Source organism: Haemaphysalis longicornis, unplaced genomic scaffold (genome assembly GCF_048455015.1).
Source record: "Haemaphysalis longicornis isolate Haplotype H1 unplaced genomic scaffold, Haemaphysalis longicornis Haplotype H1 scaffold_4, whole genome shotgun sequence".
NCBI lineage: Eukaryota > Metazoa > Arthropoda > Arachnida > Ixodida > Ixodidae > Haemaphysalis > Haemaphysalis longicornis.
In genome coordinates, this window is record NW_027526361.1 from 3,167,599 (window position 1) to 3,184,883 (window position 17,285).

Consider the following 17,285-nt stretch of genomic DNA (forward strand, 5'->3'; position numbering starts at 1 on the left):
CAATTTCCCGTGGCAATCTTACAGGCAAAGCGGCCATCACCTTCTCCAAAGAGTCACCGCATTGATGAAAGGAAAAGCGATACATTCGGCGTGAGCTCACACGACCTCTGTAGTGCACAAGAAAAAGCCACCCGAAAAGCCGCTGAGGACACAATGACCAGGATCGTTGGCGCCTGTCGCCCCCATCGAGGAACAAGCTCGATGGCTGCATTCTTCCGCGCGTCGCGGCCACACGGAAGGCGCCCCTCTCCAGGAATCGCTGTCTTTCCTTTCAGTCGCCCCACCTGCAATTAACTCTTCAAGTCGTCATATCATGGACACCGCAGACATTCCTCCTTTTCTTCCATTGTAAGAGGGGAAAATTTTGAATAGGCTGGTTTTGCGAGAGCCGCGACAGTCGTATTCACTTTTTCGATGCCCAGTTTACACTTTGAAGAAGCACAAGTGACACCCCCCTCTCTCTACCAAGGGGGCTGATTATACCCGGCAGAGCTTAGCCCTCCGCCCCCCCCCCCCCCCCCCCCCCCCTTCCCCGCTAATCCGCGCCGCGCCGCCGCCGATCCGGTGACCCTCGCGCCGATCACACGCCGCCGCCGGCGATTTCTGACCGGCGCACAGGTCTACATGGCACCAACGTTGGCTTGCAGCGCATCTGGTGGTTTCTCTCCTTACTTTGCGCACTCCTAAGCAAAACCTTTGACCGCACCAACCGCAATGCGAATTTAAGACAAAATTTGTATTAAAAGTTACTTTGAGAGCCAAGATTTTTGAAGAGAAATGTAAAGTTTGCTTCAATATAAAGTTCTTCAATATATTGCTAAATGAAGAACATCAATAAAACATTCTTAAAGCAGTTTTGTGCGGTAAAATTTATTTAGGCCGACTATTTAAATTTTATGTACTTAAATTTGCAAATAAATTGGTGCTTATTGGCGCTGCTGACCACACAGATGCTAAGTTCACTATCCCAACTAAAAGCACCGTGCCATGTGTGTGCGCAACTAGGTGCTGCCGATGATGCTACGATCTTGCGATCCTACGATGCCAAATACCAACGGATGTCAGCAGCTGAGCAGGCTGTAGCTGCTGTAGCCGCGTCGTTTCAGCTGTTCCAGCTATCAGCAGGGGGATGGCTTCTGGTGTGTGTGTAGCGGCTTGTGACTAGATTGTGCCTTACTGTACTGCCACTGCGCGGTGGTTACCTAGAAAAATTCGATGAGCTGCGTGTTTAAGAAGTGTAGCCTTCTTCCCTCACGCGCACAGTAATTGTTTGCAGGTGGCCGTCCGCGCTGTTCGCCTTGTCCACGACTTGTCCGTGGTTGGGGTACAGGACTCAGGTTCCCACGTTGTTCCGACTGAGTGTCTCAGTGATTTTGCGTGGATGTGCCGGCTAACCGATGAGAACAGATAACGTTGCAGCCGATGTACGATTTGCATCTGCGAGAATTTCGCTCTGTGTCCGCTTTGCAGGAAGCTGGGAATGCAGCTCGGATATGACTGAAGCCATGAGCAACGACTCTAAGCACGAATCTGCAGGTGAGGCTCATCGAGCAGCAGAAGCCAGTTGAATCACGAGGTCACAGTGGCGCTTCGTTGCTTCTTTGCGCCGTCGCACAGAGTGGGATCCAAAGACCGGGCTCTCGAGCCCGACACTGCCAGGGAAGTTTTCCTTCTCCCGGACCTCATCGACGGGGTCCATAGACAACCTGCTGACGTCGTCTTCAGCTCACAACACAGGTGCTGTTCACAACAACCAACAACAACCGAATACATAATTTCCCGCAGCCTCTACTTCATCTAGTGAGCTAAACTAAACTAACCTTTGGCGCCATTGATGAACTCGCAGGGATGAGGCATGCAATGCATAAATGTGAAGCACCCTTTATAGACTTCCAATGCGCTGTAGGCGTCGTAAGCAACCATCGCTGTTTTAGACCAATCGGTTTGCTTGAATACCTGAACTAAAAGAATCCAATAACTGGAAATAATGTGGCCCTGCTTTTCTTTCGTTGCTTTTTCTTTATTTTTTTTCTGTATTTTTTGTTTAAAACTGTACCACTGAAGGTTGGAGAAAGCCAGCGAAGAAAGACGCAAGCACAAAGGAGAGACGAGACAACATGCATGCTGGACTAGCAGCTGACATTTAATTGAAAAAAGCCCATACACCCTGTGAACAACTGCACCAAAGCATGCGCCAACAAGTACGCATGGTTCGAAAAAACGCTATCGACCACTCCGAGAGATTCTGGTCAAACTCAATCAGGATCTCTCACATTTACCCTTGAACTTGCTAAGAACAAAACCAGAAGTTTTTTTGAAACACCAACTTTTAAAGACGACAGCCACGTTTGCTGGATTTACTCACCTAGAACTAAGAAGGCATTGCTCCCGTTCGAATCAAGCCACTCGAAATTAGTAAAAAGTGCCATAGCCACATTGTTCCCGCAGCGTGATACAGTAAAGCTGCGTCCACGCAATCCAGGAAAGCCTTGAACGTCAGTCCCGGAGGTTAACTGCCGCAGGTTGTTTTCCGACTCCAGTGCTTAAGGTGGTCGCTGAGTCCTTCTGTGTCAAGCTTAAAAGGCAAAACCAAAGAGCATAAGAGCCCAATGAAACGAAGGAAAAAGAAAAGGTTGAGGTAATGTCCTATTTTCTCAAGTGTCAGCCAACATGGTGTTCAAGTGGTGTTTCCCACGTCGGGTAAACTGTGGATTGTGCATGTGCATTGAAAATCATGCAAAAGAAAGATGCACCTTCAAAACAAAACGTGTAAACAAGTACATAAAGTGCGAGGACAGGGTCATTTAGAAAATTTCGTAGAGGTGCAGGAAGGTTTATATCGGCCAACCGGGCCGATTTGTAAACGGCCGGCTGAGGGAGCACTGCGCCTTGGTCAGTCCTCAAGGAGCTGGTCGCCTTGCCCATCACTGTTGTCAGTGCAAGTGTGAGCCGTTATTGGATAGTGGAACCATTTTTGGAAAAGGCAGGACTGGAACAGAAAGAGAAATACTTGAAGCGTTCTACATCAGCCAACAGCTGGAAGAAAATTGCATCAGAGTGCCGTCCATTTTTCTCGGCAATAAAGAGATCGCATTCTTGCAAAATTGAACGATGGAATTTTTTTCAAACCATGCGTACTTGTTGGTGCATGCATTGGCTTGGTTGTTTGCAGGGTATAACGTTTTTCTTTTTAATAAAATGGAAGTTGCTAGTCGAGCATGCGTGTTGTTTCGTTACTACTTTGTGTTTGTGTCTCTTTTTCGCTGGTTTTTACCAACCTTCTAATGTACCAATTAGCCCAGCAAGCTGCACTTCTTCTGTACCACTGACAATAGTTTTATGTAAACAATGCTAAGCACTTGCTACAGCTGGATGTGATGCTTCAATATGGTATTGTCAATACAGATACTTAACTTCCTTAATAATTGTATTTAAAAACAAAGCTATTTTCGCTGAGGTGAATACGACTGTTCGCACTCGAGTGGGGGCAGTGCTACTGGGTGATTCTTGCTTATCTTGTTTTTTCTCTTTTTTAGCTAGTTTTAGCCCCACTCCAAACCGACATGTGATTTGATGAGGTGGGCACCTAGTGGTGGTAATAGTTTCACAGTTTCGATGCCAGTTCCTTAATGTGACACCTACCTCTGGGTTCTGGAATCCATGGCACATTCAGTACCGTGTACTGTTTCTGGGGCAGGTTAAGCAGATGATATCGCGCTAATTATTTTGCAACTTGGGTTGGTTAAAGCAAGTCTTGCACGGGCTTTTGTGGAAGTATAAGCGATGACATACTATAGTCCGACTGGGGTTCTAAATATTTGTGTGAACGTAAAACCACCAGGAAACCGCTAAAAACCATTTTTAATAAGTTTGTGCCAAGAGATTGGCATATGTGCGTGTTTAAATAAAGTACTAAGTAATTCTAAGTGTCAGTACTAAGTGACCATAACTCTGAGCCACCTTGGTGGCATGATGTCATCTGACAAATTTTTCTTTATTGAATGATAAATCAACTAATGCAATGTAGCTGTAGAGCACTGTGTGGACTGATGTTCAGTGGGATGGGACATTTTTGATACTTTACTTGGCCTCAGTAATGCCACTGCTGTGGGAAGCCAGCTGTAGGGGCCGCACTATTGCCAGTGAATATTTGCTCGGTTTAGCATCAAAGCGTACCGAAACGATCCAAATCCCAGCAATATAGATAGTGCACAATTGTAGGGCCTTCTAGTATGGTGTGTTTAAGTAGCAGTGGCATTTGCTGAGACAGCGGAGTGGTTTTGTGCATCTATTGGAAGAATCGCATATGCAAGTTTGGTTTTTGACAACGAGGCGCTTTTTTTTTTTTTTTTTGAGGCCCTTGAGCAGTGACGTGTTCAGTTAGCTGCTAAAAGACCCTGCAACACCCGTTGAACAGTTCAAGTAAACCTGCGCAACGTTTAAATTACACTGCCAAAAATACTTGAGCCAAATATTACACATGCATGGGAATTGGTTAGCGTGCAAATCGCTGTGACAGACGTGGTAAAAGCAACCACGCTCTCTTCAATTTTCCTCATTATGCACCCCTGGCATGGCCTAAACGACGTCATTGAGGCCGTCGCTGTCCTATTGGCTATCGCTGGTCAACTTCGCGGCTTATTTCTCACATTTTCTGTGACGATCCGCGGTCGTCGGCGCTGTGTACCAACCTCTTCTATGCCTGAACCAGTACGCACAGTTTTGGTGTTTCTTTTGTGTTTCGAGGGGCGCGGAATTTAACTGACAAACTCAATACTCCCCTTTCAGTGAGACCACTCGACAATAAACGTTTATTGCTTCAAAAACACCCTTCCAGCCTGAGCATTCACTTGCTAGCAGACAGCCCTGCCTGCTTTTTTGTGGCACCAGACCGGAAATAGACCCCTGCACGTTGCAGAGAAAAGAACAAAACTCATCGGCCTGTGATATATCGAAGGCCGCGGAACAGAACGCCGCGAGCTGCCCCCCTCTTTGGGAGAGAGCATGCAGCTTTTGTCGCGTTGTCCGCGGTCGAGTTGAGAGGGAACAATTATGCGCGATTTGTCATCGCACCTAGTTTTGGTGATAGTGAACGGATTTTCGTAGTTCTTGCTTGAGGAGATCGCTGTGACAATAAACTTTACCCCAAAATACATTCCAAGTAGTCGATGGTAAGTGGTGCAGGGCCCCTTTTAAGCACCAATGTGCCAGTGACGACGTGCGGGTTGAATGTAGTTGTGGTAGGTAATGCCCCCCTCCCAGCACAAAGTTGCGTGGATGGAGGCAACGACGAAATTCTCGCTTTCCATTGGACAGGGATTTCACAGGGACAAGAAGTGACCCCAGCATTTTTGGTGACTTTTTCTTGCATGAGCGAATTGGCTTACTTCTTTTTTGTCTGTTTGCCTTTACAGGCAGTGAAGAGGCCATTTCTGAGACAAACAGAACCGCTTTTCACACCGGCCTTTGGGCACTTTCAGTAGCCACCAGCTTGCCCCAGCGTAGTTGTGGCCCGACGAGGTGCCCCAGCAGCAGCGTAACCCGTTGCCTGCCTGGCTGCAGATGACGAGGACAGCGACCACAAGTCGACCATCAGCTACAAGGAGCGGAGGCGCGAGGCGCACACGCAGGCGGAGCAGAAGCGGCGGGACGCCATCAAGAAGGGCTACGACGACCTGCAGGTGCTGGTGCCCACCTGCCAGCAGGACAGCGCCAACTCCTTCAAGATGAGCAAGGCCACCGTGCTGCAGAAGTGTAAGCAGCGCTGCCATGCGTCAGTGCCAGGCGGCAGTCGGGGCTGGCCCTTGGCGCGAAAGCTTCCCCGTCCCTTCTTATCTCTGCCACCTGCCCCAGGGTCTGCCACTGCATCCCTTCTGTTTGTGCAGTTTGAGCTGAGTGCGTGCCACTGAGGCCCCTCGTTGAGTGCAAGCCAGCCATTGCTCTTGAGGTGCGCCTGCCACACCGAGCAGAGGTGGGGAGGTCGCAAACGGGCAGATAACTGCGTTTCCTGTTATCTCCAGCTGACTGCGGGCTGACATCAGCCAACACAGTTCTGGTGCCACGAGAGAATTTGTCTATTCGTAGAATGTCGCTGGATACTTTTACTTGGAGAGGGCAGCACACGATCTGCTTGTCAAGCAGTGCTCTGTTATCTCTGCTGCAAAGGACGGAATGGCTTGACCTTTCCACTTGTGTTCCTTCTTCTGAGTACTTTTGCTAGTAAAAAAAGTACGCTGCCATTCTTTCTTTCTATAGAAACAGGAAAACTTGCTTAGTCCTTTGAGGCCATATGAACTTGTGTTTATTTATGCGAGGCAAACCTTTCGGGTGGCATAGGTGTGCAGGGATGGCGAGGACCACTTTTCCACTGCACCTGACGGTAGCAGGGACATAAAGACGCTGGCTCCATTGCTGTATTTGCTAAGTACTCTTAGAGGCTATCTTTAAAGATCACTTAAAGTGAGGAAAGTAATGTGAGGTTGTGTGTCTTGATGTTAAGTGGTATTTGTGCAACTGCAGGTTTTCCCGCTCAATTTAATCCAGATGCCATGTAATTTAATCCAGGGGCCAGTGTATTCAATCCGAGTGCCAACCAATTTAATCCCTTCGCCAACCAAATTAATCCAGCTATCGTAAGAATGTCCAGGAATGTTTTGTGTGAAATTAGGTGCAGCTTTGCGGACTTTGTTTCGCATGGTGTGGTGAAAACATGGGGTTTCTTGATCCATTATGTGCAAAATATCTTGTGCGTGTAGCTTAATAGGCATTTACTAACGCCCACAGACCAGGAGAGCTTTCTCATTTGATCTGTTGGGGCTGTTTGCTGATCGTCTGCGAGATCGGCAGAAGTATCTTGTGCTCGCGTATTGTTACGCCAGCAGATTTGCCAGTGTATTGTTATGTAAGCAGACGACACTTGTGTCGCAAGCAGGCGACATTTCTGATGATCTCGCTGACGATATTATAATTTGGAAATAAGGCTTGATGCTGCGAGAAAGCATTCATTATTTGAAAATAAGAATGCAAAGGGCATTTAAGTAATGTGTTCTTATCAAAAGAGCTTCTGAAGGCATTGTTACACGAAAAGCAGATGATACTTGTGATGTGCGTTATCGTCGATGGTGCTCTCACAGACGATCAGCTCACAGCACCCGGCACTAATGGTCGGTGCGTGTTAGTAAATGTAAATTAAGCTGTGCGTATATGATATTTTGCACATAATGGCTCAAAAAACAAATTTTCACCACACCACATGCAACAAAGTCTGCAAGGCTGTGTTTAATTTCACACAAAACTCTCCTGAACATTCTTCTGGTAGCTGGATTAATTTGGTTGGCACTTGTATTAAATACGCTGGCACCTGGATTAAATTGGCTGGCGCCTGGATTAAACTGTATGGAAATTGAATTAAACTGAGCGGGAAAAGCTGTAGTCTCTGGTTCCACGATGGCCGTCGGCGCTTTTAAAAAAGCAGGCGGGCTGCGCTGCGATTTCCCGAGGGCCCCTGGCCTCACTGCTGCCCCCTGCCGTTTGCCCCTGTGCAGCCATCGACTACATCACGTTCCTGCTGCAGCAGAAGAAGAAGCACGAAGAGGAGCTCAGTGCGCTCAGGAAGGAGGTGGTCGCCCTGCAGATCATGAAGGCGTGAGCATGCTTTGCCCTCCCCCCTCCGTGCGCTGTGAGGCCCACAGCAGGGGCTGCACGCGTGGCACCAGGTCTCAAGTGCCACCCAAAGGGGTTTGGGGTGATGGCACGTTGGGGGCAAGCCAAAGGAGGGATGAGAGAGCGGGCACCATGGGCGGACATGTGGAGAGGGCAGCTTGCTGGGGAATCCTCCTGAGCGGCTTGAGGCGACCTCCTGGGTGTGCAGGAGCAGTGCCCTGTTCCTTGGTGTCTCCCTGTGCTGCAGCTAGCGGTTTACGAGACAAGCTGCAACGCTTGACTGTCGCCACTTCACATGCTCTCCCATCCCTACGGCTCACGAGCCATCAGCAGATAGCTCTTCGTGGGCAGCGACTCAAAGCTCAGGCAGGCCGCAAAGCAGTGGCCGCTCCGCCAACTCAGAATTGTGCTACCTCCATGTTCTCGGTTACAGGGTCCTGAATCGGGGCCGATAATGAAGGGTGGCCTCAAGGCGCTTTCCTTCCATTTGCCGTCTGCATCAGCTTGGAAGCTTTTGAGACCTCAGCGGAAGGTTGTAGTCCCTCTGGAGGTACACACAGTCTGCGTTTCTTAACACATTGTGCTTTGAAATGGCTATTGCGCAACTGAAGCACTCAGTTGGGCGAGTTGGTTACTAACTAAGGAATGCATCGTACCAGCAGACATTAGGACAGGGACAAGCTAAAGAGGAGACGAAACGCACGCCAGAATTTCAATGCAGTTTATGCCTCAGAAACATGGAAACACCAATATGTACATGATATTTGAAAAGGTTATCATAAAAACGCAGCGAAAGCAAACAAAACAGCATCGCTCATATCACAGGCCACTCCACAGCACCGGCCCATATCACATGGCATAAATTAAACCAGACGTGTGTACAGCATTCATTCATCGCCCATGCGCAACCACCTTCCCCTTTACAAAAAATTGGATTCCTTTACGGACAGCGCCAACGATGGTGTGCTGACGCACCTTTCCCCTTCTCTGCCTATCAAGAGAGCCTCAGCAATTTCTCGGTCTTTGGACTCATTGCTCTTTCATTTGGCGCGTTGATCATCCCATTCTCGCAGCTGACAAGCTGCGAGAATGGGATGATCAACGCGCCAAAGTTGCTGCTCAGGCTTCTTTGCCGCAAAATGTTCAGGCAGCACCCGATATCGCGCGCGTAATAATTCCTGTACCGGAACTGAAACTTGATGCCAAAGGCGAGGTAACTCAACATGGCAATGTTACTCCAATCACGATCGTGGTGCACTTGCACCTCGGGAATGGAAACGGGAGAGGCTGGCGGTGTGCACCCATTGTCACCTTATTTCGCATAACTTTTGCCGTGGCTTTACACTCGCTTGTACAACGCAGTTTTGGATTGCGTCGTACGAACAGTGCAACACCTTGCGGCTGCAGCGCCCTTTGATATTTTTAACCGCTCTCTCTATTGTCTATGCATACAATGTCAGTAAAATTTAGGAAGCTTGTAAGGAAGGTAGTGCAGTTCGTACCTTGTGATACTCTGTTAAAGACAATTTTTCTCCAAAGGCTGTTTCAATGTTTGTACTACAAACTGACGAAAAAGTGTATTCTTCCCCCTGAGTTGCTACAGATTTGATTTTTAGGCTCCTAAGATGACTCATTAAATGTCATTAGCTGCTCCCAATTAACATTCCTCTGCTCCAAAATGGTGATTTTGCTGCCCCAAAAACTGCTTCCAAATCTGTTTCAGCTGTTTCACCGTGGCATTTCACTCTTGGGTGACTGTCGGGCGGGTGAGCATGAGTAGCACATATCCGCACCAAGTTTTGAGGAAACACTTAATTGGTGAACAATTTTGGTCAATTATCCAATGTCAACTTACCTGTACGGAATGCTGAAATCTTTAGCACCTCTCTGCAGGTGCCCCTGAAACGTGTTATCCGGAGAGCAGCACATAGCCACAAAGAAGGATTTATGAAAGTTTGGTGGGAAAACTAACCGAATTATTTTATTCATCAGTTTGATTTGCTAATAGCCTCAGCTGGCAGTGTAATTTGCCACAGCCCTGCGTGGCCGTTCCTTCGAAAACATTACTGATTTCGCAGTTTACTTGCATTCTTACTAACATTATTGGCACGCTCTTTTTGCTCTTCTCTTGCCTGCAGTAACTACGAGCAGATTGTCAAGGTTCATCAGAGTCAGCCTGGCCAGAATAACAACCAGATCAGTGATGAAGTCAAGTTTCAAGTGGTATGTACTCGTGGCGACTCGTTTGATAGCCCGGACGAGGAACCTTTTTCGTGGCCTTTAGTGTTGCACATGTAGTTATCCGTGGGGTCGCCAGGAGGACTGGTTGTGTGTGAGCAAAGGCTGGGAAGGAGGAGGTCGGGGCCCTTGCAGGCAGCAGCAGCCAGCGGACGCTCATGGGTGCACACCTGTGCCCATTGGTGGCTGCTGCTCGGTCGTAGCTCTGGGGGGGCGCTTATCTCACCCACGCACAGGGTACATGCAGGCCACTGAAAACCTGCGAATATGGAAGCCCTCGAAAATGTTTTGAATTTCTTGAGTGTTTGATTTCAATAAGCGTAAAAGCAACGTGAGGCTGCCTAAGCACTGAGTGGGTGTCCGTCACTTGCTTGATCTTGCTAGGTGAATGGAAGTTTGCATTTTGTTCCACAGTGCAAGTGCTTGCTGTTACTGTAACTCCAAGAAACAAGGGATCGGGAAGTGTTTGAAAAGGAAATGCCACTGGAGCTGTGGCTTTGACAACGGGACTTGTCTGAAGACAAGCCTCCCTGTTGAAGCGATGGCTCCAGCAGTGGTCGCTATTTTTCAATGATTTCTCTTCATTTCCTCTGAGCATTCTTCTTATATGGATTTGTAACAGACAGCGTGGCCCTCAAAAATGCCCACACACAGCTTTGAACGCTGTTAGTTTAATTAAGAGCCCTTTAACTTTTTGCATATAAACCAGCATAAGCCCCGGACGTACACACCTTCCCTCCACCCTGGCAGGAAGGCATTGCAAAGCCCCCTGTTTAATAGTAACTCTGCCAGGGACATTTGTGGGACTCCACATTGTGAAAAATGGTACCATGGAAGACAAAGGGCGTGGTCATTTTTTGTAACTGGTGGTCTGGCACAAGACTCTGGAGACGGGCACTGGGCAGCATGGGGCTAACGGCATCCGTTGATCTCTCTCTTTCGTCATGCTTTCTTTTCATCGTCACGCTCCCTTTCTTGACTGCCCCACCTTCTAAGTCCTCGTATGTGGCAACTGCCTCTTGCGCGCGGTGTCCCCGTATACGTCCTAATGAGTTCCTTCGAGCCATGCCTCTCCCTCCTTGTCCCTGCTGTGTGCGCCTCTTGAGGGTGCTGCGAGGAAGACGCTCACCGAATGCCCCCTCCCCCCGCGTCCAGTTCCAGGCGATTGGGGACTCGCTGTTCCAGTCGTTCGACTCGTCCATCTCGGTGGCCAACTTTGCGGAGCTGTCGGCGTGCGTCTTCAGCTGGCTCGAGGAGTACTGCAAGCCGCAGACGCTCAAGGACGTTGCGCTGCAGGTGCTCTCGCAGCTGAACCACCTGGTGGCGGGCGCCCAGCGCTCCTCCTAGGGGAGGAGGCTCAGAGAGGGCGTGCTGTGCTTGCCGCCTGCAGCAGTTGTCCAAGCTGCGGCACCAGCAGCCACCACTCAAAGTGGCACTGTGATGGTGCTGCCTGTGGCCATGCGCTTGTGGCAGTGCTGGGCGCAGGAGGCACGAATACAGGTGCCACTGGGTTTGCGTTTCCGCCTCTCTCTAGTGGTCCTTCTTTTAGCCAGGTGGCCTGCATTATTCGGTTGCTCAGTGCTTAATTTTTTGGCCATTTTTCCAAAATGGGTGGTATACACTGGACCATTTACAATTGCAGCACCGCAAATAAGTAGCTCATACTGGGCCATTTGCTCTTCCCACTGACTTCCTGTGGTGACTTTGGCAGCAGGACATGGATATTGTTCAGACCCAGAATTTGTGTGCAGTGAAACTTCTTTACATTGTGTCTGGCAGGGAAGCAAAAAGGAAGGAGGGAGAAAAGAATGCATGACTGAGATGTCAACGTCAGAGAGGCACACCAAGTGCCCTATACAGCTGATCGTGAATCCAAGCCATGCCCTAAACCAATTAATGTGTTCTTCAACTGCTTTCTCGCCAAGCCAGGTGTCTTTGTGCATTTCAGCTGCCCTATAGATGATGTAGACACTTCCTCGATTGCGTTTATAAACCTTGGGTACAAAGTAGGTGCGTCCAGCAAGCTGTTACCGTCTGGTGAAAGCTTGCCGCCAGGCAACAGCTGAGCCCTTGCACAGCAGCCTCTAGGGAATCACTCGCCAGGTGGAATTTGACCGACAGCTTTTGGCTGTGCTGTTTGGTTAGGTGAGTCTGGGGTGCTGCCTTTTTCGCCAGATAAGTGTCGCTTGTGCATTGAAAACTTGAACAATAGCAGAGGAAACCTAAGGTGTGTCTGAAGCAAAATATATGTACATAACCGAGAGGACCAGTGTCCTCTTAATAAGGACTATTCACCTTTGGCTGGTTTTTACAATCACACATAGTCAGAAACCAGGTTATACACTGCGTCTAAGAGAGGCCTGATGAAATCAAATGCTCAAAGGAAACATGTCAGCTAGTGCTGCTCCAGGCAGAGTGAAGCAAAAGATAAGAAACTTCGCAAGCTCTCCCAACAAATGGTGCACGGGCAGTGTGAACACAAGCATTGAATTCAACGAGACTCCACTGCATTCATCACGAGGGAAGCGAGAGGGAATTACGTGACAGTGGCAGGAGAAAACTGCAGTATTTGCATGATTAGAGCACGCCCCGATTGCATTGTGCAGCAAAATTTTCTTTGGAAAATTGCATTGTGCAGCAAAATTTTCTTTGGAAAACTCAAAAAAATAATTTGCCACCAATTTCACTGCATGAATTTTTACTGCAACATTTTATTTGACGCACGCAACTGTGGAAGCAAAAATGTCTTGTGCTTCCTAAACTTTATTATCCAGGTCCTGCTGGCATTAAAACTGGTGCAGGAAACATTGAAAGTGTTTGCAATTTAAAGTGCTTTGACCTTCATCATTTTAAATGTGATGGACTGTTGATGCAGTTGCTGCTAATTTATGAATTCAACGTGGGAATCTTCAAGTTCTGGAAAACATCCATGGTTAGGGCTGGTGAAGCCTTGTGTAGAAAAAATTATGTTGATTCCTCTGTCGTAGGAATCGGTAAAACACGAAAGCGAAATGTGCAGCGAAATCTGCCGCTCAGCATGATTTGTGGGTCGGCGGCTGTCTTGTGGGGGCGCTTGGCGAGCAACGTCCTGGTGGCGGGGCGCTTCGGCAAAAGTGATTCATCATTTCTGTGACCGATATAACCTCAGTGAAATCTTGGTGTATCCCGGCATTAAACACTTTCATGTTAAAATATAAAACCCAAAAACGAACAACCCTATGTATAACGTACTTTTTAGTACTAAAGGTTGCTTTCCCGCAATCAGACCCTGTGTGCAGGGGTGCACCCTTTACAGGCCGCTTGCTTCGATGTACTGGCTTCATTTCCGTGACGGATATGACGTCAGTGAAATCTGTGTATCCCGGAATGAAACACTGTCGTGTTAGAAATGGCTATGCTTTGTTTACGTCAACCGCACGCTCGCGTCTCCAGCATGATGCTGCTCGGTTCCCCTCGCTGTCAGCAGGCAAAATTACCGTGCGCGTGATGGACGTTTCACGGTGGCACTTTTTTGGAGCCATAGCAACTGCAACGAGGTGCCAATTGTGGCAGCAGAAAGGTGTGCAGCCGCTGGCTAAGTTATGCCCATTGATGAATGGGTGCAGCAAAATTCATTCACACGATGTTGACGGATTGTGTTAGATTGGACTGAGTTGGATTTTGGAATAAGTTTGTTTCCATGGCAATGCTGCTAGCGTGTGGTAAGGTAAGCACATCTATGTTCAGTAGCCTGCTGTTACACCAGCTCACTTCAGCCGTATGCCAAATCATTCAGCAGTCCAAACTGGGGGGAAGGCAGTCAGAAATGTTTGCTCAACTCGAACATTTTGGAATGTCCCTGTTAAGTTGCAGTTTATTTCACACAGGTAGAGGCAGTGAAAGATAGCATAATCGCATAGACTTGTTCCACTTTATGCTGCCACTAATGTGCTAAGAAGAGTCAAAATGCGAGAGAGGAGTCTTCTGCACAAGTTTGTCATAAAGACTGCAGTGAATGCATTCTCTTCACGAAATGCACTTGGTTTGTTGTTAAGGGGGGCATGGGAAGTAAATTTCTTTTTGTTATTTATGGATCAAATATAATCAAATTAGGAGCAATTACGGAGTTAACTATCCTAATAACAAAACTGAAATCAGCTTAAAAATATCGTCTGTACTTTTTAAGTTACAAGACTAATTGACTTCACAAAGTCATCCCAAGATAATTAACTAGTTAGGCAATAATTCAGCAAGATTTTTATGTCAGTGTGATCAATAAGGTCTATTTTGTGCGAAGAAGCTATTACATTATTGCTTTATTTTCTTTGGGTATCCAAAAATAAATCGAAAAGTTTCACTTTCGTTTTGATGTGAAACTATTTCTAGTTTTGAAAGGAAGGTAAAACTTTTCTTATTGTTTTTTCATACCTAAAAGATGTAAAACAATAATCTAACAGCTCCTCTGCATAGCGTAGACCTTCTTGACCTCTCTGGTATAAAAATCTTGTTGAGCTCTTACCTAATTAGTTTGTTATGCTTAATGTAGCCTTCAGGTAATTAGTCTTGTAACTCAAAAAGTATAGAAGATATCCTGAAACCAATCTCATTTTTGCTGTTAGCATGGTTAGTTGCATAAGGGCTCCTAATTTGATTAGATTTTGTCCAAATACAAAAGTCATTTTAAGTGCCACGTTTAGCGGCATTTTGTTGGTGTTGGCTAAACTTTCAGATGGCTGTTCAGACTGACGCCGCAGTGTATTTTGGCGACCTTCATTAAGTTTAAGTTGAGCTGCAGATAAGCTGTACAAATGTTCTTGGGATCTTGAAGTTTAGTGTAATGGGGGCAAATTGTACATAGCCTTGGTTCCCACAATGTACTATTTTTCAGAGCATTTGTACAAATGTACAGTCGCTTGCACAAAATGATGGCAACACCCACCCCTGCTCCATTTTTATTCAGCAGCTATCGGGGCGACAAATGAAAGGGGATGCAGTATGTTTTCATTGGCCTTTAGCTGTCTTGTAGTCTTGTCTGCAGTGTTTAGCTTTGCATGCACTGCAAAAGAAAAAAAAAAGATGAGGGGCAAAGGGCGTGTTGTTTGTTTTATTGGCAACGTTGGACTGAGTTTCATGCTGACCATGCACTGTTAAAGAAGGCTTGTTTGTCACCGGTACTAGTGAGTCTTTTCCATTTAGCCAGGTGGCTTCTATGTCTGTACAGGAAGACGCTTTGTATAGTATAATCTGCAGCGCGCAAGTATTAGAGGTACATACTGAAGCGTGGTTTTTTGCCCGCCAGCCAGCAGTTGGAGCTGCGCAGAAGCCGAGGTTAGTCGTGCCCTGTCGGACACTGCGCTCCCTTGTTCCCGTCTTGCATGCATCGTGCAGAATACGCACTCCCGAGGGGGGAGTTGTCTTCACGCAAACGACTGTCCCAGTCACGTCCATAATCAGCACTATGTACGCTGCCTGGCCGCCTGGTTGCCAGCATGAAAACCCGAAGCTTGTGTATTGTGGGCGCTCTGATCAGGGCTTTGCCTCGTGTGCCCAATTGGCCTACGACAGCCTGGAGGGCAGCCCCGGGTGCAGTCACATGTGCAAGTACAAATCCCTCCTGATCTCGCATTCTCTTGCACCGCCTTGCTTTACATCGACTGCCAGGTATTCCTCCCACAGCCTCTCTTTCTTTTGTGACTGCCTCGGGGCACTGTACAGCTGCTGCTGCTGTGGCTGAAGGACACCGTGCAGGACGGACCTGCGCAACTGCAGGAACCCGCTGATGTTGGCCGTGAAAAGAGGCGGGGCTGGGGAGTGCGTAAAGTTGCTTAATGAAGGCACGGTGTTATGCACAAATGCACGTAAGCATGGCACACGTGACGTTAGACAAAATTTGCCATGAAACTACTGGACCCTTGTGCAGCGCTTCAAGTAACCAGTCCGTCGAGTGAAGTTAGGCCTTATGTTTGGAACTAGCAATGTCTTGCAAAGGCTAATGCCTTCATAAGATATTGCTGACAAAACACACAGCCAGTGCTGTGCATTTTGGGTCATCTTTATGAGTGTCTGCTGAGAGCAGTGCTTGTATCACAAAGGCCTTTGAGCCCCTTGGTTTCGAACTACTGTGGGTGTCGCTTTCATTGCACACACTGTTTGCGCCCACGCAAGAGTGAAGCATACCCAAACGTCCTGAGAGCGCTGCACCTTCAGAACTGCTGCAGCGTGCGTGCTGGCCTTTTGGGCCTCCGGTTCCTGCGTCAACCTGTGTACTTCTTTGCAGCTGTCGCTCATGTGCAGTAATCTGAATTGCTCGTGCATCATATACATGCTTGTATAGGCACACCTGACCCTTTGTTTTTGCTTCTCTAAGCCGCATGGGTTTGTGGCTACATAGGAACAGTGCGTGCCATAAAGGTTGGCACTTCACATGCGTTTTGAAGATTTATGAACTCTTTTATTCCAGTGTACAGGCTTGCATCTGCTGTCAAGTTATCAAGAGCTGTTTTGTTTAAAGTGATACATGGTTTCAGTATCTATTACTTTCCATTCGGAGTGTATCTTGTGATGCCAAGGTTAGGGTGAACTTTTTTTCTCTGGCGAGAACGAGCAATCTTTTGCTCATGACGGTGCCTGATGTGGTGTGTTTCTATGAACTATGGAGCATCAAGTGTTCGTGGTGGCTAGAACCAACTGCGTGCTTGCCGTTTATGCTGCGGGATGTGGTATGTTCCTGTGAGTAATAAAATGAGATTTTCTTTTCATTTGCTCACATTGCATTTGCTCTCCTTTGTGCATCATGTAAAAGCCGGTTGGAACTCATTCTGGTTTAAAGAAAAAGTCATGTACAGCTGTGGACAAATCCGATTCAAAAGGAGAAATGTGAACATGAATACACAAAGATTTTAGTTAATGCAGGCGAAATGATGCCGATTGAGTGTACAGCATAGTGACAGCATTGTTTTAGAGGTTTATTATTAGAGAGAAATTGCATAGCATAGCCCGGAAGCTGGTTGGGGCACATTCTTTGCCTTGCCTTGCGTAGTGCAGCGCCACACGAGTAATACGGTAGAACCCTGCTTGTACACTTTTCACAGGACCGCAGAAAAATACGTAGTGGCCAGGAAACGCATAACACAAACATGCTGTTAGTACCGCAAGAACATGCTGTTAAGGGAGTACTGACACGAAATTTTTGTGTTGCGTTTATTTTTTTATTTATTTATTTATTATTATTATTTTTTTGCTGCTATGGGTGCCTATAAGCTCACTAATCATAGAATCGCTCATTAGACGATCGATCGAAGCGTAAAGAATCCTTTACGGCGTCGTTTATTCGCGTCAGTTTCGGTTTCGCCAAAACGAACGCCGAGCGGTCGCCATGACAGGAGGTAGCACCTGACGTCGTCATA

General features: G+C 47.4%; 1 protein-coding gene across 3 annotated transcripts; it reads left to right on the forward strand.

Moving 5' to 3' along the window:
• The first annotated feature begins 959 nt into the window (after positions 1–959).
• On the forward strand, positions 960–16,637 carry LOC144178118 (max-like protein X). Of its 3 annotated transcripts, none has more exons than XM_077705652.1 (7): positions 960–1,139; positions 1,471–1,536; positions 1,618–1,737; positions 5,563–5,754; positions 7,545–7,644; positions 9,801–9,885; positions 11,056–16,637. In XM_077705652.1, exons 1-7 carry the CDS (start codon positions 1,130–1,132, stop codon positions 11,245–11,247), a joined length of 765 nt encoding a protein of 254 aa, XP_077561778.1. In that variant the 5' UTR covers positions 960–1,129; the 3' UTR covers positions 11,248–16,637. The 3 variants fall into 3 exon arrangements, with proteins under 3 accessions (XP_077561778.1, XP_077561780.1, XP_077561779.1); XM_077705654.1 differs by lacking the exon at positions 960–1,139 and adding an exon at positions 1,164–1,337; XM_077705653.1 differs by lacking the exon at positions 960–1,139 and adding an exon at positions 1,164–1,324.
• Positions 16,638–17,285: the final 648 nt, after the last annotated feature.

Coding starts and splice junctions, on each gene's coding strand:
- LOC144178118 (XM_077705652.1), top strand. Junction 5,755..7,544: donor GGCCACCGTGCTGCAGAAGT/GTAAGCAGCGCT, acceptor GCCCCTGTGCAG/CCATCGACTACATCACGTTC. Junction 9,886..11,055: donor ATGAAGTCAAGTTTCAAGTG/GTATGTACTCGT, acceptor CCCCGCGTCCAG/TTCCAGGCGATTGGGGACTC.